The sequence below is a fragment of the Argentina silus genome (assembly GCF_951799395.1).
Source record: "Argentina silus genome assembly, chromosome: 12".
NCBI lineage: Eukaryota > Metazoa > Chordata > Actinopteri > Argentiniformes > Argentinidae > Argentina > Argentina silus.
The window spans coordinates 20,730,532-20,756,373 of record NC_139666.1 but is presented as its reverse complement, the minus strand read 5'-3'; the positions used below and the strand labels follow the sequence as shown (position 1 = coordinate 20,756,373).

At 37.1% G+C, this 25,842-nt stretch overlaps 5 protein-coding genes across 5 annotated transcripts; all 5 read right to left on the bottom strand.

Moving 5' to 3' along the window:
• Positions 1-4,496: 4,496 nt before the first annotated feature.
• On the bottom strand, positions 4,497-5,294 carry LOC310813597 (gamma-crystallin M3-like; the record flags this gene model as incomplete). The annotated part of the gene is made up of 3 exons (XM_083682657.1): positions 4,497-4,802; positions 4,898-5,158; positions 5,283-5,294. The coding sequence occupies 3 exons, from the start codon at positions 5,292-5,294 to the stop codon at positions 4,497-4,499; spliced, it is 579 nt and encodes a 192-aa protein (XP_083538783.1).
• Positions 5,295-9,790: 4,496 nt separating this feature from the next.
• On the bottom strand, positions 9,791-10,586 carry LOC310813596 (gamma-crystallin M3-like; the record flags this gene model as incomplete). The annotated part of the gene is made up of 3 exons (XM_083682656.1): positions 9,791-10,096; positions 10,190-10,450; positions 10,575-10,586. The coding sequence occupies 3 exons, from the start codon at positions 10,584-10,586 to the stop codon at positions 9,791-9,793; spliced, it is 579 nt and encodes a 192-aa protein (XP_083538782.1).
• A 3,236-nt stretch (positions 10,587-13,822) lies between these two features.
• Positions 13,823-14,607, bottom strand: LOC310813595 (gamma-crystallin M3-like; the record flags this gene model as incomplete). Its single annotated transcript, XM_083682655.1, has 3 exons — positions 13,823-14,119; positions 14,211-14,471; positions 14,596-14,607. The coding sequence occupies 3 exons, from the start codon at positions 14,605-14,607 to the stop codon at positions 13,823-13,825; spliced, it is 570 nt and encodes a 189-aa protein (XP_083538781.1).
• Positions 14,608-18,003: 3,396 nt separating this feature from the next.
• Positions 18,004-18,797, bottom strand: LOC310813594 (gamma-crystallin M3-like; the record flags this gene model as incomplete). Its single annotated transcript, XM_083682654.1, has 3 exons — positions 18,004-18,309; positions 18,401-18,661; positions 18,786-18,797. 3 exons carry the CDS (start codon positions 18,795-18,797, stop codon positions 18,004-18,006), a joined length of 579 nt encoding a protein of 192 aa, XP_083538780.1.
• Positions 18,798-21,653: 2,856 nt separating this feature from the next.
• Positions 21,654-22,447, bottom strand: LOC310813593 (gamma-crystallin M3-like; the record flags this gene model as incomplete). Its single annotated transcript, XM_083682653.1, has 3 exons — positions 21,654-21,959; positions 22,051-22,311; positions 22,436-22,447. 3 exons carry the CDS (start codon positions 22,445-22,447, stop codon positions 21,654-21,656), a joined length of 579 nt encoding a protein of 192 aa, XP_083538779.1.
• Between the last annotated feature and the right edge of the window lie 3,395 nt (positions 22,448-25,842).

Sequence of the window (25,842 nt, the reverse complement as noted above, 5' to 3'; positions counted from 1 at the left end):
GATTGCTGCGATTTTGTTTCTCAGAACACTCAAAGAACTGCTGCTAGACTGATGTCCTGTCTGTTTTAACCCCTTACTTTTATACCTGACTGAACCGAAAGACTGCATGGCCCCCATTGTAAAAACCCCTGAGCCGGCAACATGCTATAGGTACAGAGGCCTATAGAGTGTTGAGGTGCTTAGTCGCATTTTAAAAGGGGTGGATCCCCAAGAGACTTTAAAAAATGGAATGTTCTTGTGAAGGGAAATCTCAAAAGACTTTATAGCATTTTAGCAGATTATAGGGGAGGCTTCACAACAAGCCAAGCAGGTTTTCCTAACCTCCCCAGCACAATGCCTTTATCTCTTCATTTTGTCTATGTGCCTACAAATCAATAAATGAAATACATTATGAACATTTCAAAAGAGTTTTGATTCTGATTTCTGGGTCTGTAGGCATACACCCACGCCTGGCTGTGCTCATTAAATTAAGTCTGTTTTCAATTGTCATTATCAATTACTGTAGATGACAGAGATGTTAAGATATAGATTAGGATAAATTGATAGAAATTTGAAAAGAAAACACATCAGAGTATAATTGACAACCTGACATTTCCTGTGCTCAGTATAGAAAACCACTGACACTCCTGGGGTATATGGATGGTAAAAAGGAAGTAGATAAAACTCAAGAGAAAGCTCAACATATTTATGAAGGGGGATATTCTCAATCTATGGCAATTGGTGTTACTTTATGCTTGGCTGGGACATCACGCAAACGTTTTGTCACTATTTCAGTGAAGTTGAATCTAAGAATCATTCTTGAATGACATGTGAATGTCAATGAAAAAACTTCACATAAGGAGGCAAGTTTAATAGAGAGTGATTTGTGCTGAAACAACCCCATGGACATTGTACATTGTGTCACAGTTGAGCAAATGTCAAAAAACAAAACAAACTGACGTTGTACAACAGAGAGTATTTTTTTTAAAAATGTTTTTTAAATGTCAAAATGAAAACTCTGGAGTGCTGTAGCTCCTGCAATGTTGGATTGACATTGTTTTTTGATAGTTGTTGGCCAGTTAAATGTTGGTTGGAATTAACCGTTCATGAGACGTTGTTAAGTGATGGTTATTTTTCAACGTTGACTTAAGGTTGTCATTTGATGCTTATCATCTGATGTTATTGCATAACTGCACGTGGGTTGAAAATGAATGTTTTCTTAACATGGCCAGGTGATGGCCATCTCACAGTTGAAAATAATCATTTTTAAAATGCTGCTTATTTTTACATTAATACAATGTTAAAAGTCTAATATTGATCTTTACATGAACTTCCTAACCAAATTTATACTTTTATCTAGAATGTGTATATGTTCCAGTCCCCCCTGTAATTCATCTATCTGACCAATGGTGTCATTGATTTGATGGCATCTTTTCCAATCAGGATTACATTTAGCATTTCACAATGGGGATTACATTTTACATTTGAATTCACTGTACTCAATTTTTGATGTGTCCTCACTTGGGATTCAAACTTATAACCTCTTGTAAGACATGGTAATGCCTTACTTTCAACATCTCAGTGCAGATTATAAACTACGCTCTCAATACTATATTTTGGGAAGACCACACATCTGCATTTGCTATAAATTGGCCTGAGCTCTGTTTTCTAATGTTTCTGTTAATCTACACACCACTGATCTGATTGACTTTTACAGATATATTTTAACAGCTTCAGTGTTTTCTGCAAAGTTGTGTCATGTTGGTGGGGCATGATTCTGTTGTTTTACATACTGAGGATTTCTTAATCCTCAAAGTGTGATGAGAATGGTGAGATAAAAGAATAATACATTTCTATTTCAAACGATAAAGTAGTAAAGGCAGTAAAAGAGGATAAAGTTCAGACCATGCTGAAAAGGCTATTACAACAACAAAACCTTGTATTCTTACAAATGTTCAACGTGTCCAAATATTCTTTGTGTTTTACGGAATGTCTTTACAACCTTTAGGAAAGTATATCCCCACATTTCTAATTTCTCTGATGCACAATCTGAACCCCATTAGTATTCTTGTGTTGCAACAGTGGACTCGTGACATTGTGGACAGAACAATGTGCTATAAACCAAAAGGTTGTTTGTTCAATTCCCTAACTGGGTCATAAAGAACAGTAGTTATTCAGTCGCAGTGCATGGAGGAAGTACTCATATGCTGTATTGTAGATGATGTCATGTTATGTAAATAATTCAATTTCTGTTAATGAAATAAAATGTTTTACTTTCCTTTGGTTTGGAATCAATGGGCAACCTTATTACAATGTTGGATCATGACTGTCAAATAATGACATTTACAGTCCACATGCAACCATGTCACAGTGTTGTATAATGACTGTCAAATGCTTATTTTCAGAAAACCTGTGTTTTCAACCCATGATAAACAATGTAACAACGTTGAATGATGACCATCAAATAATAACCATAAACCAACATGGTATGATGGTGTTACCACATTCTACTGTACTGTAACATTTGGTTATAACATTGTCCCACAGTTATTTTGCATTGTCTCTGTATGGCTGTCACAAGACAGTGAATCAAAATGTTTACATACTGTATGTTCATACAATGTTTGAATTTAAACATTTACTTATTGCAGGTCACTTTGGATAAAAGCATCTGCTAAATGACTGAAATTTACAATGTAAATGTAGACATTGCTGCACCATACCATTTTCCATCATGTCTTCGGTATAACAAGACTGATGTCCTGTCTGTTTTAACCCCTTACTTTTATACCTGACTGAACCGAAAGACTGCATGGCCCCCATTGTAAAAACCCCTGAGCCGGCAACATGCTATAGGTACAGAGGCCTATAGAGTGTTGAGGTGCTTAGTCGCATTTTAAAAGGGGTGGATCCCCAAGAGACTTTAAAAAATGGAATGTTCTTGTGAAGGGAAATCTCAAAAGACTTTTTAGCATTTTAGCAGATTATAGGGGAGGCTTCACAACAAGCCAAGCAGGTTTTCCTAACCTCCCCAGCACAATGCCTTTATCTCTTCATTTTGTCTATGTGCCTACAAATCAATAAATGAAATACCTTATGAACATTTCAAAAGAGTTTTGATTCTGATTTCTGGGTCTGTAGGCATACACCCACACCTGGCTGTGCTCATTAAATTAAGTCTGTTTTCAATTGTCATTATCAATTACTGTAGATGACAGAGATGTTAAGATATAGATTAGGATAAATTGATAGAAATTTGAAAAGAAAACACATCAGAGTATAATTGACAACCTGACATTTCCTGTGCTCAGTACAGAAAACCACTGACACTACTGGGGCATATGGATGGTAAAAAGGAAGTAGATAAAATTCAAGAGAAAGCTCATCATATTTATGAAGGGGGATATTCTCAATCAATGGCAATTGGTGTTACTTTATGCTTGGCTGGGACATCACGCAAACGTTTTGTCACTATTTCAGTGAAGTTGAACCTAAGAATCATTCTTGAATGATATGTGAATGTCAATGAAAAAACTTCACATAAGTAATTAAGTTTAATAGAGAGTGATTTGTGCCGAAACAACCCCATGGACATTGTACATTGTGTCACAGTTGAGCAAATGTCAAAAAACAAACCAAACTGATGTTGTACAAAAGAGAGTATTTTTTTTTTAAATGTCAAAATGAAAACTCTGGAGTGCTGTAGCTTATGCAATGTTGGATTGACATTGTTTTTTGATAGTTGTTGGCCAGTTAAATGTTGGTTGGAATTAACCGTTCATGAGACGTTATACCGTTCATGACCGATATATCATTGAAACAACCGAAACATAATCTTAATACACCATTGTTTTTCTAAAATGCCCACAGTGTTTTTGAAATAGATGGCTATTTTACAGACAAGTTTCCCTTTTATGGGCTGCTGCTTTCCAGATCAGTAGTACCAGTTAAAATTATTTATTTTGGGATTCTGAGTTGGGACATAATAATAGGTACATTAGGAAGACACAAAATTAGTTTGACAGGTTTGTATCGTTTCTAAGTAAGAAGAACCTGATTTCTGAGGAGCATGTATTGGTATCACTATACCACCACCACATCTGGAGATACTTCATTACATTAACCAAAGGTTATATGTTTTACAAGTTCTTTGAAAAGCTACCATAATAAAACAAGCATGTGTGATCATCAGGACTGAAATGAATTTGGAAAAGAACTCCATAAATAATGAAATGGTTCTCTTCGTGACCCAGACTCTCAGCGCTTTCTACGTGTAGAGATCTTTTTGTAAACTCTTCATGATTTTCCCAATAAATACTCTTTGGAAAGGCACTGAGCACATTTCAGTCATATACCTCATGCTCATGAACCTCAAAGCCATCAAACCCATACCAATGGCCATCTCTCGGAATCTGGATGTTTCTCACATGGGAAATACCAAACAAATGTGCAATGCTGAATTTGGCAAAAAGGTTTTAATCAAAATGTTTGGCTTGTTTGTACATCATCTTAGTGATTTACATGGACATGTTCTCCATGATACGCCTCATGCTCATGAACCTCATACCCCCCATTCCTCCCATACCCCCCATGCCCATGCCCATCTCTCTGAAGTTCCTGTACTCTCCAGGCCTCATGTACATCATCCTGCCTCTGAAGTGGGGCTGCTCATACATCAGCCAGTGGCCGTCCATAACGTTGCAGGACATGCAGTCGGACATACGGTAACGATCCATGATGGAGTCACAGTCATCCATCATCTCGTGCATCTGACCTCCGAAGCTCTCCCTCTCGTAGAGCCTCATCCTGAAGGATCCTCTGTGCTGTTACAGAAAAAAAATGAAAAAAAAACAATTATTGGTACTAAGAGTAAAGGGAAGTAAAGTGTATGCCTTCACTTAAAGTCATTTGAACTCACCATGGGGATCATGCGGCAGGACCTGATACCATTGTTCATTCCCATGAAGCGCTGGTAGTCAGGGTACTCTCCCCTGCCCATGAAGAACTGGTTTCCCATGTAGTTGGTGCGGTCATAGCCCATGAAGCAGCCGCTCTCCACCCTGCAGGAGTGGCAGCGGCTCATGTAAGAGGACATGTCATTGCAGTCGCTGCTGCACTCATAGGAGCGACCCTGGAAGTTCCTCTCCTCATAGAAGGTAGCCTGAAAATTAAACAATGACTAATGTTAATAAACATTTCTTAATAATGTTTCTCAATTCAAGTTACATTCAACATAATAGCATTAATTTACATTTAACCATATGAATACACTATCAATATCAATAACTTTCAACATTTCTCACCCTGCCCATCATGATTGCTGCGATTTTGTTTCTCAGAACACTCAAAGAACTGCTGCTAGACTGATGTCCTGTCTGTTTTAACCCCTTACTTTTATACCTGACTGAACCGAAAGACTGCATGGCCCCCATTGTAAAAACCCCTGAGCCGGCAACATGCTATAGGTACAGAGGCCTATAGAGTGTTGAGGTGCTTAGTCGCATTTTAAAAGGGGTGGATCCCCAAGAGACTTTAAAAAATGGAATGTTCTTGTGAAGGGAAATCTCAAAAGACTTTATAGCATTTTAGCAGATTATAGGGGAGGCTTCACAACAAGCCAAGCAGGTTTTCCTAACCTCCCCAGCACAATGCCTTTATCTCTTCATTTTGTCTATGTGCCTACAAATCAATAAATGAAATACATTATGAACATTTCAAAAGAGTTTTGATTCTGATTTCTGGGTCTGTAGGCATACACCCACGCCTGGCTGTGCTCATTAAATTAAGTCTGTTTTCAATTGTCATTATCAATTACTGTAGATGACAGAGATGTTAAGATATAGATTAGGATAAATTGATAGAAATTTGAAAAGAAAACACATCAGAGTATAATTGACAACCTGACATTTCCTGTGCTCAGTATAGAAAACCACTGACACTCCTGGGGTATATGGATGGTAAAAAGGAAGTAGATAAAACTCAAGAGAAAGCTCAACATATTTATGAAGGGGGATATTCTCAATCTATGGCAATTGGTGTTACTTTATGCTTGGCTGGGACATCACGCAAACGTTTTGTCACTATTTCAGTGAAGTTGAATCTAAGAATCATTCTTGAATGACATGTGAATGTCAATGAAAAAACTTCACATAAGGAGGCAAGTTTAATAGAGAGTGATTTGTGCTGAAACAACCCCATGGACATTGTACATTGTGTCACAGTTGAGCAAATGTCAAAAAACAAAACAAACTGACGTTGTACAACAGAGAGTATTTTTTTAAAAAATGTTTTTTAAATGTCAAAATGAAAACTCTGGAGTGCTGTAGCTCCTGCAATGTTGGATTGACATTGTTTTTTGATAGTTGTTGGCCAGTTAAATGTTGGTTGGAATTAACCGTTCATGAGACGTTGTTAAGTGATGGTTATTTTTCAACGTTGACTTAAGGTTGTCATTTGATGCTTATCATCTGATGTTATTGCATAACTGCACGTGGGTTGAAAATGAATGTTTTCTTAACATGGCCAGGTGATGGCCATCTCACAGTTGAAAATAATCATTTTTAAAATGCTGCTTATTTTTACATTAATACAATGTTAAAAGTCTAATATTGATCTTTACATGAACTTCCTAACCAAATTTATACTTTTATCTAGAATGTGTATATGTTCCAGTCCCCCCTGTAATTCATCTATCTGACCAATGGTGTCATTGATTTGATGGCATCTTTTCCAATCAGGATTACATTTAGCATTTCACAATGGGGATTACATTTTACATTTGAATTCACTGTACTCAATTTTTGATGTGTCCTCACTTGGGATTCAAACTTATAACCTCTTGTAAGACATGGTAATGCCTTACTTTCAACATCTCAGTGCAGATTATAAACTACGCTCTCAATACTATATTTTGGGAAGACCACACATCTGCATTTGCTATAAATTGGCCTGAGCTCTGTTTTCTAATGTTTCTGTTAATCTACACACCACTGATCTGATTGACTTTTACAGATATATTTTAACAGCTTCAGTGTTTTCTGCAAAGTTGTGTCATGTTGGTGGGGCATGATTCTGTTGTTTTACATACTGAGGATTTCTTAATCCTCAAAGTGTGATGAGAATGGTGAGATAAAAGAATAATACATTTCTATTTCAAACGATAAAGTAGTAAAGGCAGTAAAAGAGGATAAAGTTCAGACCATGCTGAAAAGGCTATTACAACAACAAAACCTTGTATTCTTACAAATGTTCAACATGTCCAAATATTCTTTGTGTTTTACGGAATGTCTTTACAACCTTTAGGAAAGTATATCCCCACATTTCTAATTTCTCTGATGCACAATCTGAACCCCATTAGTATTCTTGTGTTGCAACAGTGGACTCGTGACATTGTGGACAGAACAATGTGCTATAAACCAAAAGGTTGTTTGTTCAATTCCCTAACTGGGTCATAAAGAACAGTAGTTATTCAGTCGCAGTGCATGGAGGAAGTACTCATATGCTGTATTGTAGATGATGTCATGTTATGTAAATAATTCAATTTCTGTTAATGAAATAAAATGTTTTACTTTCCTTTGGTTTGGAATCAATGGGCAACCTTATTACAATGTTGGATCATGACTGTCAAATAATGACATTTACAGTCCACATGCAACCATGTCACAGTGTTGTATAATGACTGTCAAATGCTTATTTTCAGAAAACCTGTGTTTTCAACCCATGATAAACAATGTAACAACGTTGAATGATGACCATCAAATAATAACCATAAACCAACATGGTATGATGGTGTTACCACATTCTACTGTACTGTAACATTTGGTTATAACATTGTCCCACAGTTATTTTGCATTGTCTCTGTATGGCTGTCACAAGACAGTGAATCAAAATGTTTACATACTGTATGTTCATACAATGTTTGAATTTAAACATTTACTTATTGCAGGTCACTTTGGATAAAAGCATCTGCTAAATGACTGAAATTTACAATGTAAATGTAGACATTGCTGCACCATACCATTTTCCATCATGTCTTCGGTATAACAAGACTGATGTCCTGTCTGTTTTAACCCCTTACTTTTATACCTGACTGAACCGAAAGACTGCATGGCCCCCATTGTAAAAACCCCTGAGCCGGCAACATGCTATAGGTACAGAGGCCTATAGAGTGTTGAGGTGCTTAGTCGCATTTTAAAAGGGGTGGATCCCCAAGAGACTTTAAAAAATGGAATGTTCTTGTGAAGGGAAATCTCAAAAGACTTTATAGCATTTTAGCAGATTATAGGGGAGGCTTCACAACAAGCCAAGCAGGTTTTCCTAACCTCCCCAGCACAATGCCTTTATCTCTTCATTTTGTCTATGTGCCTACAAATCAATAAATGAAATACCTTATGAACATTTCAAAAGAGTTTTGATTCTGATTTCTGGGTCTGTAGGCATACACCCACGCCTGGCTGTGCTCATTAAATTAAGTCTGTTTTCAATTGTCATTATCAATTACTGTAGATGACAGAGATGTTAAGATATAGATTAGGATAAATTGATAGAAATTTGAAAAGAAAACACATCAGAGTATAATTGACAACCTGACATTTCCTGTGCTCAGTACAGAAAACCACTGACACTACTGGGGCATATGGATGGTAAAAAGGAAGTAGATAAAACTCAAGAGAAAGCTCATCATATTTATGAAGGGGGATATTCTCAATCAATGGCAATTGGTGTTAATTTATGCTTGGCTGGGACATCACGCAAACGTTTTGTCACTATTTCAGTGAAGTTGAACCTAAGAATCATTCTTGAATGATATGTGAATGTCAATGAAAAAACTTCACATAAGTAATTAAGTTTAATAGAGAGTGATTTGTGCCGAAACAACCCCATGGACATTGTACATTGTGTCACAGTTGAGCAAATGTCAAAAAACAAACCAAGCTGATGTTGTACAAAAGAGAGTTTTTTTTTTTTAAATGTCAAAATGAAAACTCTGGAGTGCTGTAGCTTCTGCAATGTTGGATTGACATTGTTTTTTGATAGTTGTTGGCCAGTTAAATGTTGGTTGGAATTAACCGTTCATGAGACGTTATACCGTTCATGACCGATATATCATTGAAACAACCGAAACATAATCTTAATACACCATTGTTTTTCTAAAATGCCCACAGTGTTTTTGAAATAGATGGCTATTTTACAGACAAGTTTCCCTTTTATGGGCTGCTGCTTTCCAGATCAGTAGTACCAGTTAAAATTATTTATTTTGGGATTCTGAGTTGGGACATAATAATAGGTACATTAGGAAGACACAAAATTAGTTTGACAGGTTTGTATCGTTTCTAAGTAAGAAGAACCTGATTTCTGAGGAGCATGTATTGGTATCACTATACCACCACCACATCTGGAGATACTTCATTACATTAACCAAAGGTTATATGTTTTACAAGTTCTTTGAAAAGCTACCATAATAAAACAAGCATGTGTGATCATCAGGACTGAAATGAATTTGGAAAAGAACTCCATAAATAATGAAATGGTTCTCTTCGTGACCCAGACTCTCAGCGCTTTCTACGTGTAGAGATCTTTTTGTAAACTCTTCATGATTTTCCCAATAAATACTCTTTGGAAAGGCACTGAGCACATTTCAGTCATATACCTCATGCTCATGAACCTCAAAGCCATCAAACCCATACCAATGGCCATCTCTCGGAATCTGGATGTTTCTCACATGGGAAATACCAAACAAATGTGCAATGCTGAATTTGGCAAAAAGGTTTTAATCAAAATGTTTGGCTTGTTTGTACATCATCTTAGTGATTTACATGGACATGTTCTCCATGATACGCCTCATGCTCATGAACCTCATACCCCCCATTCCTCCCATACCCCCCATGCCCATGCCCATCTCTCTGAAGTTCCTGTACTCTCCAGGCCTCATGTACATCATCCTGCCTCTGAAGTGGGGCTGCTCATACATCAGCCAGTGGCCGTCCATAACGTTGCAGGACATGCAGTCGGACATACGGTAACGATCCATGATGGAGTCACAGTCATCCATCATCTCGTGCATCTGACCTCCGAAGCTCTCCCTCTCGTAGATCCTCATCCTGAAGGATCCTCTGTGCTGTTACAGAAAAAAAATGAAAAAAACAATTATTGGTACTAAGAGTAAAGGGAAGTAAAGTGTATGCCTTCACTTAAAGTCATTTGAACTCACCATGGGGATCATGCGGCAGGACCTGATACCATTGTTCATTCCCATGAAGCGCTGGTAGTCAGGGTACTCTCCCCTGCCCATGAAGAACTGGTTTCCCATGTAGTTGGTGCGGTCATAGCCCATGAAGCAGCCGCTCTCCACCCTGCAGGAGTGGCAGCGGCTCATGTAAGAGGACATGTCATTGCAGTCGCTGCTGCACTCATAGGAGCGACCCTGGAAGTTCCTCTCCTCGTAGAAGGTAGCCTGAAAATTAAACAATGACTAATGTTAATAAACATTTCTTAATAATGTTTCTCAATTCAAGTTACATTCAACATAATAGCATTAATTTACATTTAACCATATGAATACACTATCAATATCAATAACTTTCAACATTTCTCACCCTGCCCATCATGATTGCTGCGATTTTGTTTCTCAGAACACTCAAAGAACTGCTGCTAGACTGATGTCCTGTCTGTTTTAACCCCTTACTTTTATACCTGACTGAACCGAAAGACCGCATGGCCCCCATTGTAAAAACCCCTGAGCCGGCAACATGCTATAGGTACAGAGGCCTATAGATTGTTGAGGTGCTTAGTCGCATTTTAAAAGGGGTGGATCCCCAAGAGACTTTAAAAAATGGAATGTTCTTGTGAAGGGAAATCTCAAAAGACTTTATAGCATTTTAGCAGATTATAGGGGAGGCTTCACAACAAGCCAAGCAGGTTTTCCTAACCTCCCCAGCACAATGCCTTTATCTCTTCATTTTGTCTATGTGCCTACAAATCAATAAATGAAATACATTATGAACATTTCAAAAGAGTTTTGATTCTGATTTCTGGGTCTGTAGGCATACACCCACGCCTGGCTGTGCTCATTAAATTAAGTCTGTTTTCAATTGTCATTATCAATTACTGTAGATGACAGAGATGTTAAGATATAGATTAGGATAAATTGATAGAAATTTGAAAAGAAAACACATCAGAGTATAATTGACAACTTGACATTTCCTGTGCTCAGTACAGAAAACCACTGACACTACTGGGGCATATGGATGGTAAAAAGGAAGTAGATAAAACTCAAGAGAAAGCTCATCATATTTATGAAGGGGGATATTCTCAATCAATGGCAATTGGTGTTACTTTATGCTTGGCTGGGACATCACATAAACCTTTTGTCAATATTTCAGTGAAGTTGAACCTAAGAATCATTCTTGAATGATATGTGAATGTCAATGAAAAAACTTCACATAAGTAATTAAGTTTAATAGAGAGTGATTTGTGCCGAAACAACCCCATGGACATTATACATTGTGTCACAGTTGAGCTAAAGGCCAAAAAACAAACCAAACTGATGTTGTACAACAGAGAGTTTTTTTTTTTTAAATGTCAAAATGAAAACTCTGGAGTGCTGTAGCTTCTGCAATGTTGGATTGACGTTGTTTTTTGATAGTTGTTGGCCAGTCAAATGTTGGTTGGAATTAACCGTTCGTGAGACGTTGTTAAGTGATGGTTATTTTTCAACGTTGATTTAATGTTGTCATTTGATGCTTATCATGTGATGTTATTGCATAACTGCATGTGGGTTGAAAATGAATGTTTTCTTAACATCGCCAGGTGATGGCCATCTCACAGTTGAAAATATTAATTTTTAAAATGTTGCCTATTTTTACATTAATACAATGTTAAAAGTCTAATATTGATGTAACGTGAACTTTCTAACCAAATTAATACTTTTATCTGGAATGTGTATATGTTCCAGTCCCCCCTGTAATTCATCTATCTGACCAATGGTGTCATTGATTTGACTGCATCTTTTCCAATCAGGATTACATTTAGCATTTCACAATGAGGATTACATTATACATTTGAATTGACTGAACTCAATTTTTGATGTGTCCTCTCTTGGGATTCAAACTTATAACCTCTTGTAAGACATGGTAATGCCTTACATTCAACAGCTCATTGCAGATTTTAAACTACGCCCTCAATACTATATTTTGGGAAGACCACACATCTGCACTTTGCTATAAATTGGCCTGAGCTCTGTTTTCTTGTGTTTGAGTTAATCTACACACCACTGATCTGATTGACTTCAACAGATATATTTTAACAGCTTCAGTGTTTTCTGCAAACTTGTGTCATGTTGGTGGGGCATGATTCTGTTTTTTTACATATTGAGGATTTCTTAATCCTCAAAGCGTGATGAGAATGGTGAGATAAAAGAACAATGAATATTTATTTCAAACGAGAAAGTAGTAAAGGCAGCAAAAGAGGATAAAGTTCAGACCATGCTGAAAAAGCTATTACAACAAGAAAACCTTGTATTCTTACAAATGTTCAACATGTCCAAATATTCTTTGTGTTTTACGGAATGTCTTTACCACCTTTAGGAAAGTATATCCCCACGTTTCTAATTTCTCTGATGCACAATCTGAACCCCATTAGTACCCTTGTTTTGCAACAGTGGACATGTGGCATTGTGGACAGAACAATGTGCTTTAAACCAAAAGGTTGTTTGTTCAAGTCCCTAACTGGGTCATAAAGAACAGTAGTTATTCAGTCGCAGTACATGGAGGAAGTACTCATATACTGTACTGTAGATGATGTCACGTTATGTAAATTATTCAAGTTCTGTTAATGAAATAAAATGTTTTACTTTCCTTTGTTTAGGAATCAATAGGCAACCTTGTTACAATGTTGGATGTTGACTGTCAAATAATAACCATAAACCAACATGGTATGATGGTGTTACCAAAACATTTGGTTGTAACGTTATCCCACATTTATTTTCCATTGTCCCTCTATGGTTGGCACAAGACAGTGAATAACAATTATTTTTTACATATGTTCACACAATGTTTGGGTTCAGACAGTTACTTATTGTAAGCCGCTTTGGATAAAAGTGCCTGCTAAATGACTTAAATTTAAAAATTCCCTAAAATTTTCCATCATGATCAATAAATACAGTGATATCACAAAAAAATTATGTTAATACAGCGTTGGTTTTTCTAAAATGCTCTCAGTGTTTTTGGAATAGATGGCAAACTTCCCTTTTTTGGGCGGCTGCTTCCATGATCTGTAGTACCAGTTACAATTATTTCTTGTGGGATTATGAGTTGCGACCAAATAATAGGTAATGAGAAATTAGTTTGACAGGTTTGTAAGGATTATAAGTAAGAAGAACCTGATTTCAGAGGAGCATGTGATAGTTTCACTATACCGCCACCACGTCTGGAGATACTTCATTACATTAACCAAAAGTTATATGTTTTACAAGTTCTTTGAAAAGTGAACATGATAAAGGAAGCATGCGTAATCACCAGGACTGAAATTAATTTGGAAAAGATTTCCATAAATAATGAAATGGTTCTCTTCATGACCCAGACTCTCAGCGCTTTGTATATGTAGAGATGTTTTTGTAAACTCTTCATGATTTTCCCAATAATTACTCTTTGGAAAGGCACTGAGCACATTTCAGTCATATGCCTCATGCTCATGAACCTCAATGTCAACAAACCCATACCCATGGCCATCTCTCAGAATCTGGATGCTTCTCACATGAAAAATACAAAACAAATGTCCAATGCTGAATTTGTAAAAAAAGGTTTTATTTCAAATGTTTGACTTTTTTGTTCATCATCTTAGTGATTTACATGGACATGTTCTCCATGATACGCCTCATACTCATGAACCTCATACCCCCCATTCCCCCCATGCCCATGCCCATGTCTCTGAAGTTCCTGTACTCTCCAGGCCTCATGTACATCATCCTGCCTCTGTAGTGGGGCTGCTCATACATCAGCCAGTGCCCGTCCATAACGTTGCAGGACATGCAGTCGGACATACGGTAACGATCCATGATGGAGTCACAGTCATCCATCATCTCGTGCATCTGACCTCCGAAGCTCTCCCTCTCGTAGATCCTCATCCTGAAGGATCCTCTGTGCTGTTACAGAAAAAAACGAAAACAACATTATTGGAACTAAGAGTAAAGGGAAGTAAAGTGTATGCCTTCACTTAAAGCCATTTGAACTCACCATGGGGATCATGCGGCAGGACCTGATACCATCATTCATTCCCATGAAGCGCTGGTAGTCAGGGTACTCTCCCCTGCTCATGAAGAACTGGTTTCCCATGTAGTTGGTGCGTTCATAGGCCATGAAGTAGCCGCTCTCCACCCTGCAGGACTGGCAGCGGCTCATGTAAGAGGACATGTCATTGCAGTCGCTGCTGCACTCATAAGAGCGACCCTGGAAGTTCCTCTCCTCGTAGAAGGTAGCCTGAAAATTAAACAATGGCTAATTTTAATGAACATTTCTTAATAATGTTTCTCAATTCAAGTTATATTCAACATAATATCATTAATGTACATTTAACCATATGAATACACTATCAATATCAATAACTTTCAACATTTCTCACCCTGCCCATCATGATTGCTGCGATTTTGTTCCTCAGAACACTCAAAGAACTGCTGCTAGACTGATGTCCTGTCTGTTTTAACCCCTTACTTTTATACCTGACTGAACCGAAAGACCGCATGGCCCCCATTGTAAAAACCCCTGAGTTGGCAACATGCTACAGGTACAGAGGCCTATAGAGTGTTGAGGTGCTTAGTCATATTTTAAAAGGGGTGGATCCCCAAGAGACTTTAAAAAATGGAATGTTCTGGTGATGGGAAATCTCAAACGCCTTTATAGCATTTTAGCAGATTATAGGGGAGGCTTTTCAACAAGCCCAGCAGGTTTTCCTAACCTTTCAAGCACAATGCCTTCATCTCTTCATTTTGTCTATGTGCCTCCAAATCAATAAATGAAATACATTATGATCATTTCAAAAGAGCCTTGATTCGGATTTCTGGGTCTGTAGGCATACACCCCAAACCCTAACGCCTGGCTGTGTTCATTAAATTAAGTCTGTTTTCAATTGTCATGATCAGTTACTGTAGATGACAGAGATGTTAAGATATAGATTAGGATAAATTGATAGTAATTTAAAAAGAAAACACATCAGAGTATAATTGACAACTTGACATTTCCTGTGCTCAGTACAGAAAACCACTGACACTACTGGGGCATATGGATGGTAAAAAGGAAGTAGATAAAACTCAAGAGAAAGCTCATCATATTCATGAAGGGGGATATTCTCAATCAATGGCAATTGTTGTTACTTTATGCTTGGCTGTGACATCACACACACTTTTTGTCACTATTTCAGTGAAGTTGAATCTAAGAATCATTCTTGAATGATATGTGAATGTCAATGAAAAAACTTCACATAAGTAATTAAGTTTAAAAGAGAGTGATTTGTGCTGAAACAACCCCATGGACATTGTACATTGTGTCACAGTTGAGCAAATGTCAAAAAACAAGCCAAACTGTTGTTGTACAACAGAGAGTATATATATATTTTAATGTTTTTTGAATGTCAAAATAAAAACGCTTTAGTGCTGTAGCTTTTGCAATGTTGTATTGACATTGTTTTTTGATAGTTGTTGGCTAGTTAAATGTTGGTTGGAATTAACCGTTCATGAGACGTTGTTTAGTGATGGTTATTTTTCAACGTTGTCTTAAGGTTGTCATTTGATGCTTATCATCTGATGTTATTGCATAACTGCACGTGGGTTGAAAATGAATGTTTTCTTAACATGGCCAGGTGATGGCCATCTCACAGTTGAAAATTATCATTTTTAAAATGTTGCTTATTTTGACATTAATACAATGTTAAAAGTCTAATATTGATGTTTACATGAACTTCCTAACCAAATGAATACTTTTATCTAGAATGTGTATATGTTCCAGTCCCCCCTGTAATTCATCCATCTGATCAATGGTGTCACTGATTTGATGGCATCTTTTCCAATCAGGATTACATTTTGCATTTCACAGTGAGTATTACATTTTACATTTGAATTCACTCTACTAAATTTTTGATGTGTCCTCACTTGGGATTCAAACTTATAACCTATTGTAAGACATGGTAATGCCTTACTTTCAACATCTCAGTGCAGATTTTAAACTACGCTCTCAATACTATATTTTGGGAAGACCACACAATCTGCACTTTGATATAAATTGGCCTGAGCTCTTTTATCTAGTGTTTCAGTTAATCTACACACCACTGATCTGATTGACTTCAACAGATATATTTTAACAGCTTCAGTGTTTTCTTCAAAGTAGTGTCATGTTGGTGGGGCATGATTCTGTTGTTTTACATACTGAGGATTTCTTAATCCTCAAAGTGTGATGAGAATGGTGAGATAAAAGAACAATGAATATTTATTTCAAACGATAAAGTAGTAAAGGCAGTAAAAGAGGATAAAGTTCAGACCATGCTGAAAAGGCTATTACAACAACAAAACCTTGTATTCTTACAAATGTTCAACATGTCCAAATATTTTGGGTGTTACCAAATGTCTTTACAACCTTTAGGAAAGTATATCCCCACGTTTCTAATTTCTCTGATGCACAATCTGGACCCCATTAGTATTCTTGTGTTGCAGTAGTGGACTCATGACATTGTGGACAGAACAATGTGCTATAAACCAAAAGGTTGTTTGTTCAATTCCCTAATTGGGTCATAAAGAACAGTAGTTATTCAGTCGCAGTGCATGGAGGAAGTACTCATATACTGTACTGTAGATGATGTCACATTTTGTAAATTATTCAAGTTCTGTTAATGAAATAAAATGTTTTACTTTCCTTTGGTTTGGAATCAATAGGCAACCTTATTACAATGTTGGATCATGACTGTCAAATAATGACATGTAGAAAATCTTCCTTTACAGTCCACATGCAACTTTATCACAATGTGTGTGATGAGCGTCAAATGCTCATTTTCAGAAAACCTGTATTTTCGACCCATGATAAATAATGTAACAACGTTGGATGTTGACCATCAAATAATAACCATAAACCAACATGGTATGATGGTGTTACCAAAACATTTGGTTTTAACTTTATCCCACATTTATTTTCCGTTGTCTCTCTATGGTTGGCACAAGACAGTGAATAACAATTATTTTTTACATATGTTTACACAATGTTTGGGTTCAGACAGTTACTTATTTTAAGCCGCTTTGGATAAAAGCGCCTGCTAAATGGCTTAAATGTAAAAATGCCATAATTTTCCATCATGATCAATAAATACAGTGATATCACAAAAAAATAATGTTAATACACCGTTGTTTTTTCTAAAATGCTCAGTGTTTTTGGAATAGATGGCAAACTTCCCTTTTTTGGCCTGCTGCTTCCTTCATCAGTAGTACCAGTTACAATTATTTCTTGTGGGATTCTGAGTTGGGACCTAATAATCGGAAGTGGGAAATTAGTTTGACAGGTTTGTAAGGTTTCTAAGTAAGAAGAACCTGATTTCAGAGGAGCATGTGATAGTTTCACTATACCGCCACCACGTCTGGAGATACTTCATTACATTAACCAAAGGTTATATGTTTTACAAGTTCTTTGAAAAGTGACCATGATAAAGGAAGCATGCGTTATCACCAGGACTGAAATTGATTTGGAAAAGAATTCCATGAATAATGAAATGGTTCTCTTCATGACCCAGGCTCTCAGCGCTTTGTACGTGTAGAGATCTTTTGGTAAACTCTTCATGATTTTCCCAATAAATACTCTTTGGAAAGGCACTGAGCACATTTCAGTCATATGCCTCATGCTCAAGAACCTGAATGTCAACAAACCCATACCCATGGCCATCTCTTCGAAACTGGATGTTTCTCACATGAGAAATACAAAACAAATGTGCAATGCTGAATTTGTAAAAAAGGTTTTATTTCAAATGTTTGACTTTTTTGTACATCATCTAAGTGATTTACATGGACATGTTCTCCATGATACGCCTCATGCTCATGAACCTCATACCCCCCATACCTCCCTTACACCCCATGCCCATGCCCATCTCTCTGAAGTTCCTGTACTCTCCAGGCCTCATGTACATCATCCTGCCTCTGAAGTGGGGCTGCTCATACATCAGCCAGTGGCCATCCATAACGTTGCAGGACATGCAGTCGGACATACGGTAACGATCCATGATGGAGTCACAGTCATCCATCATCTCGTGCATCTGACCTCCGAAGCTCTCCTTCTCGTAGATCCTCATCCTGAAGGATCCTCTGTGCTGTTACAGAAAAAAACGAAAACAACATTATTGGTACTAAGAGTAAAGGGAAGTAAAGTGTATGCCTTCACTTAAAGCCATTTGAACTCACCATGGGGATCATGCGGCAGGACCTGATACCATCATTCATTCCCATGAAGCGCTGGTAGTCAGGGTACTCTCCCCTGCCCATGAAGAACTGGTTTCCCATGTAGTTGGTGCGGTCATAGGCCATGAAGCAGCCGCTCTCCACCCTGCAGGAGTGGCAGCGGCTCATGTAAGAGGACATGTCATTGCAGTCGCTGCTGCACTCATAGGAGCGACCCTGGAAGTTCCTCTCCTCATAGAAGGTAGCCTGAAAATTAAACAATGGCTAATGTTAATAAACATTTCTTAATAATGTTTCTCAATTCAAGTTATATTCAACATAATATCATTAATTCACATTTAACCACATGAATACACTATCAATATCAATAACTTTCAACATTTCTCACCCTGCCCATCATGATTGCTGCGATTTTGTTTCTCAGAACACTCAAAGAACTGCTGCTAGACTGATGTCCTGTCTGTTTTAACCCCTTACTTTTATACCTGACTGAACCGAAAGACCGCATGGCCCCCATTGTAAAAACCCCTGAGCCGGCAACATGCTACAGGTACAGAGGCCTATAGAGTGTTGAGGTGCGTAGTCATATTTTAAAAGGGGTGGATCACCAAGAGATTTAAAAAAAATGGAATGTTCTGGTCATGGGAAATCTCAAACGACTTTATAGCATTTTAGCAGATTATAGGGAAGGCTTCTCAACAAGCCCAGCAGGTTTTCCTAACCTTCCCAGCACAATGCCTTTATCTCTTCATTTTGTCTATGTGCCTCCAAATCAATAAATGAAATACATTATGAACATTTCAAAAGACTTTTGATTCTGATTTCTGGGTCTGTAGGCATACACACACGCCTGGCTGTGCTCATTAAATTAAGTCTGTTTTCAATTGTCATGATCAGTTACTGTAGATGACAGAAATGTTAAGATATAGATTAGGATAAATTGATAGAAATGTAAAAAGAAAACACATCAGAGTATAATTGACAACTTGACATTTCCTGTGCTCAGTACAGAAAACCACTGACACTACTGGGGCATATGGATGGTAAAAAGGAAGTAGATAAAAGTCAAGAGGAAGATCATTATATTCATGAAGGGGGATATTCTCAATCAATTTCAATTGGTGTTACTGTATGCTTGGCTGGGATATCACACACATTTTTTGTCACTATTTCAGTGAAGTTGAATCTAAGAATAATTCTTGAATGACATGTGAATGTCTATGAAAAAACTTCACATAAGTAATTAAATTTAATAGAGAGTGATTCGTGTTGAAACAACCCCATGGAGATTGTACATTGTGTCACAGTTGAGCAAATGTAAAAAAACTAATAAAAAAAACTGACGTTGAACAACAGAGAGTTTTTTTATTTTTTTTTAATGTTTTTTAAATGTCAAAATGAAAATGCTGGAGTGCTGTAGCTTCTGCAATGTTGGATTGACATTGTTTTTTGATAGTTGTTGGCCAGTTAAATGTTGGTTGGAATTAACCCTTCATGAGACGTTGTTAAGTGATGGTTATTTTTCAACGTTGACTTAAGGTTGTCATTTGATGGTTATCATCTGATGTTATTGCATAACTGCACGTGGGTTGAAAATTAATGTTTTCTTAACATGGCCAGGTGATGGCCATCTCACAGTTGAAAATTATCATTTTTAAAATGTTGCTTATTTTTACATTAATACAATGTTAAAAGTCTAATATTGATGTTTACATGAACTTCCTAACCAAATTAATACATTTATCTAGAATGTGTATATGTTCCAGTCCCCCCTGTAATTCATCTATCTGACCAGTGGTGTCACTGATTTGATGGCATCTTTTCCAATCAGGATTACATTTAGCATTTCACAATGAGGATTACATTTTACAATTGAATTTCTCTGATGCACAATCAGAACCCCATTAGTATTCTTGTGTTGCAGCAGTGGACTCGTGACATTGTGGACAGAACAATGTACTATGAACCAAAAGGTTGTTTGTTCAATTCCCTAACTGGGTCATAAAGAACAGTAGTTATTCAGTCGCAGTGCATGGAGAAAGTACTCATATACTGTACTGTAGATGATGTCACGTTATGTAAATTAGTCAAGTTCTGTTAATGAAATAAAATGTTTTATTTTCCTTTGGTTTGGAATCAATGGGCAACCTTATTACAATGTTGGATCATGACTGTCAAATAATCACATGTAGAAAATGTTCCTTTACAGTCCACATTCAACTTTATCACAATGTGTGTGATCAGCGTCAAATGCTCATTTTCAGAAAACCTGTATTTTCCACCCATGATAAATAATGTAACAACGTTGGATGTTGACCATCAAATAATAACCATAAACCAACATGGTATGATGGTGTTACCAAAACATTTGGTTGTAACGTTATCCCACATTTATTTTCCGTTGTCTCTCTATGGTTGGCACAAGACAGTGAATAACAATTATTTTTTACATATGTTCACTCAATATTTGGGTTCAGACAGTTACTTATTGTAAGCCGCTTTGGATAAAAGCGCCTGCTAAATCACTTAAATTTAAAAATGCCATACAATTTTCCATCATGATCAATAAATACAGTGATATCACAAAAAAATAATGTTAATACACCGGTTTTTTTCCTAAAATGCTCACAGTGTTTTTGGAATAGATGGCAAACTTCTCTTTTTTGGCCTGCTGCTTCCTTCATCAGTTGTACCAGTTACAATTTTTTCTTGTGGGATTCTGAGTTGGGACCTAATAATCGGTAGTGGGAAATTAGTTTGACAGGTTTCTAAGGTTTCTAAGTAAGAAGAACCTGATTTCAGAGGAGCATGTGATAGTATCACTATACCACCACCACGTCTGGAGATACTTCATTACATTAACCAAAGGTTATATGTTTTACAAGTTCTTTGAAAAGTGACCATGATAAAGGAAGCATGCGTAATCACCAGGACTGAAATTGATTTGGAAAAGAATCCCATGAATAATGAAATGGTTCTCTTCATGACCCAGACTCTCAGCGCTTTGTACGTGTAGAGATCTTTTTGTAAACTCTTCATGATTTTCCCAATAAATACTCTTTGGAAAGGCACTGAGCACATTTCAGTCATATGCCTCATGCTCATGAACCTCAATGTCAACAAGCCCATACCCATGGCCATCTCTCCGAATCTGGATGTTTCTCACATGAGAAATACAAAACAAATGTGCAATGCTGAATTTGTAAAAAAGGTTTTATTTCAAATGTTTGACTTTTTTGTTCATCATCTTAGTGATTTACATGGACATGTTCTCCATGATACGCCTCATGCTCATGAACCTCATACCCCCCATACCTCCCTTACACCCCATGCCCATGCCCATCTCTCTGAAGTTCCTGTACTCTCCAGGCCTCATGTACATCATCCTGCCTCTGTAGTTGGGCTGCTCATACATCAGCCAGTGGCCGTCCATAACGTTGCAGGACATGCAGTCGGACATACGGTAACGATCCATGATGGAGTCACAGTCATCCATCATCTCGTGCATCTGACCTCCGAAGCTCTCCTTCTCGTAGATCCTCATCCTGAAGGATCCTCTGTGCTGTTACAGAAAAAAACGAAAACAACATTATTGGTACTATGAGTAAAGGGAAGTAAAGTGTATGCCTTCACTTAAAGCCATTTGAACTCACCATGGGGATCATGCGGCAGGACCTGATACCATCATTCATTCCCATGAAGCGCTGGTAGTCAGGGTACTCTCCCCTGCCCATGAAGAACTGGTTTCCCATGTAGTTGTTGCGTTCATAGGCCATGAAGCAGCCGCTCTCCACCCTGCAGGAGTGGCAGTGGCTCATGTAAGAGGACATGTCATTGCAGTCGCTGCTGCACTCATAGGAGCGACCCTGGAAGTTCCTCTCCTCGTAGAAGGTAGCCTGAAAATTAAACAATGGCTAATGTTAATAAACATTTCTTAATAATGGTTCTCAATTCAAGTTAAATTCAACATAATATCATTAATTTACATTTAACCATATGAATACACTATCAATATCAATAACTTTCAACATTTCTCACCCTGCCCATCATGATTGCTGCGATTTTGTTTCTCAGAACACTCAAAGAACTGCTGCTAGACTGATGTCCTGTCTGTTTTAACCCCTTACTTTTATACCTGACTGAACCGAAAGACCGCATGGCCCCCATTGTAAAAACCCCTGAGCCGGCAACATGCTACAGGTACAGAGGCCTATAGAGTGTTGAGGTGCGTAGTCATATTTTAAAAGGGGTGGATCACCAAGAGAATTAAAAAAAATGGAATGTTCTGGTGATGGGAAATCTCAAACGACTTTATAGCATTTTAGCAGATTATAGGGGAGGCTTCTCAACCAGCCCAGCAGGTTTTCCTAACCTCCCCAGCACAATGCCTTTATCTCTTCATTTTGTCTATGTGCCTCCAAATCAATAAATGAAATACATTATGAACATTTCAAAAGAGCCTTGATTCTGATTTCTGGGTCTGTAGGCATACACACACGCCTGGCTGTGTTCATTAAATTAAGTCTGTTTTCAATTGTCATGATCAGTTACTGTAGATGACAGAGATGTTAAGATATAGATTAGGATAAATTGATAGAAATGTAAAAAGAAAACACATCAGACTATAACTGACAATCTGACATTTCCTGTGCTCACTATAGAAAACCACTGACACTACTGGGGCATATGGATTGTAAAAAGGAAGTAGATAAAACTCAAGAGAAAGCTCATTATATTCATGAAGGGGGATATTCTCAATCAATGTCAATTGGTGTTACTGTATGCTTGGCTGGGATATCACACACATTTTTTGTCACTATTTCAGTGAAGTTGAATCTAAGAATCATTCTTGAATGACACGTGAATGTCTATGAAAAAACTTCACATAAGTAATTAAGTTTAATAGAGAGTGATTTGTGCTGAAACAACCCCATGGACATTGTACATTGTGTCACAGTTGAGCAAATGTCAAAAAACAAACCAAACTGACGTTGTACAACAGAGAGTATTTTTTATTTTTTTTATGTTTTTTAAATGTAAAAATGAAAATGCTGGAGTGCTGTAGCTTCTGCAATGTTGGATTGACGTTGTTTTTTGATAGTTGTTGGCTAGTCAAATGTTGGTTGGAATTAACCGTTCATGAGACGTTGTTAAGTGATGCATATTTTTCAACGTTGTCTTAAGGTTGTCATTTGATGCTTATCATCTGATGTTATTGCATAACTGCACGTGGGTTGAAAATTAATGTTCTCTTAACATGACCAGTTGATGGCCATCTCACAGTTGAAAATAATCATTTTTAAAATGTTGCCTATTTTTTTTACATAAATACAATGTTAAAAGTCTAATATTGATGTAACGTGAACTTCCTAACCAAATGAATACTTTTATCTCGAATGTGTATATGTTCCAGTCCCCCCTGTAATTCATCTATCTGACCAATGGTGTCACTGATTCGATGGCATCTTTTCCAATCAGGATTACATTTAGCATTTCACAGTGAGGACTAGATTTTACATTTGAATTTACTGTACTCAATTTTTGATGTGTCCTCACTTGGGATTCAAACTTATAACGTCTTGTAAGACATGGTAATGCCTTACATTCAACAGCTCATTGCAGATTTTAAACTACGCCCTCAATACTATATTTTGGGAAGACCACACATCTGCACTTTGCTATAAATTGGCCTGAGCTCTTTTATGTAGTGTTTCAGTTAATCTACACACCACTGATCTGATTGACTTCAACAGATATATTTTAACAGCTTCAGTGTTTTCTGCAAAGTTGTGTCATGCTGGTGGGGCATGATTCTGCTGTTTTACATACTGAGGATTTCTTAATCTTCAAAGTGATGAGAATGGTGAGATAAAAGAATAATAAATATTCATGTCGAACGAGAAAGTAGTAAAGGCAGTAAAAGAGAATAAAGTTCAGACCATGCTGAAAAGGCTATTACAACAAGAAAACCTTGTATTCTTACAAATGTTCAACATGTCCAAATATTCTTTGTGTTTTACGGAATGTCTTTACAACCTTGAGGAAAGTATATCCCCACGTTTCTAATTCCTCTGATGCACAATCTGAAACCCCATTAGTACTCTTGTGTTGCAACAGTGGACTTGTGACATTGTGGACAAAACAATGTGTGATAAACCAAAAGGTTGTTTGTTCAATTCCCTAACTGGGTCATAAAGAACAGTAGTTATTCAGTCGCAGTGTATGGAGAAGTACTCATATACTGTATTGTAGATGATGTCACGTTATGTAAATTATTCAAGTTCTGTTAATGAAATAAAATGTTTTACTTTCCTTTGGTTTGGAATCAATAGGCAACCTTATTACAATGTTGGATCATGACTGTCAAATAATGGCATGTAGAAAATGTTCCTTTACAGTCCACATGCAACTTTATCACAATGTGTGTGATGAGCGTCAAATGCTCATTTTCAGAAAACCTGTATGTTCCACCCATAATAAATAATGTAACAACGTTGGATGTTGACCATCAAATAATAACCATAAACCAACATGGTATGATGGCGTTACCAAAACATTTGGTTTTAACGTTATCCCACATTTATTTTCCATTGTCTCTCTATGGTTGGCACAAGACAGTGAATAACAATTATTTTTTACATATGTTCACTCAATATTTGGGTTCAGACAGTTACTTATTGTAAGCCGCTTTGGATAAAAGCGCCTGCTAAATCACTTAAATTTAAAAATGCCATACAATTTTCCATCATGATCAATAAATACAGTGATATCACAAAAAAATAATGTTAATACACCGTTTTTTTTTCTAAAATGCTCACAGTGTTTTTGGAATAGATGGCAAACTTCCCTTTTTTGGCCTGCTGCTTCCTTCATCAGTAGTACCAGTTACAATTATTTCTTGTGGGATTCTGAGTTGGGACCTAATAATCGGTAGTGGGAAATTAGTTTGACAGGTTTCTAAGGTTTCTAAGTAAGAAGAACCTGATTTCAGAGGAGCATGTGATAGTATCACTATACCACCACCATGTCTGGAGATACTTCATTACATTAACCAAAGGTTATATGTTTTACAAGTTCTTTGAAAAGTGACCATGATAAAGGAAGCATGCGTAATCACCAGGACTGAAATTGATTTGGAAAAGAATTCCATGAATAATGAAATGGTTCTCTTCATGACCCAGACTCTCAGCGCTTTGTACGTGTAGAGATCTTTTTGTAAACTCTTCATGATTTTACCAATAAATACTCTTTGGAAAGGCACTGAGCACATTTCAGTCATATGCCTCATGCTCATGAACCTCAATGTCAACAAGCCCATACCCATGGCCATCTCTCCGAATCTGGATGTTTCTCACATGAGAAATACAAAACCAATGTGCAATGTTGAATTTGTAAAAAAGGTTTTATTTCAAATGTTTGACTTTTTTGTACATCATCTTAGTGAT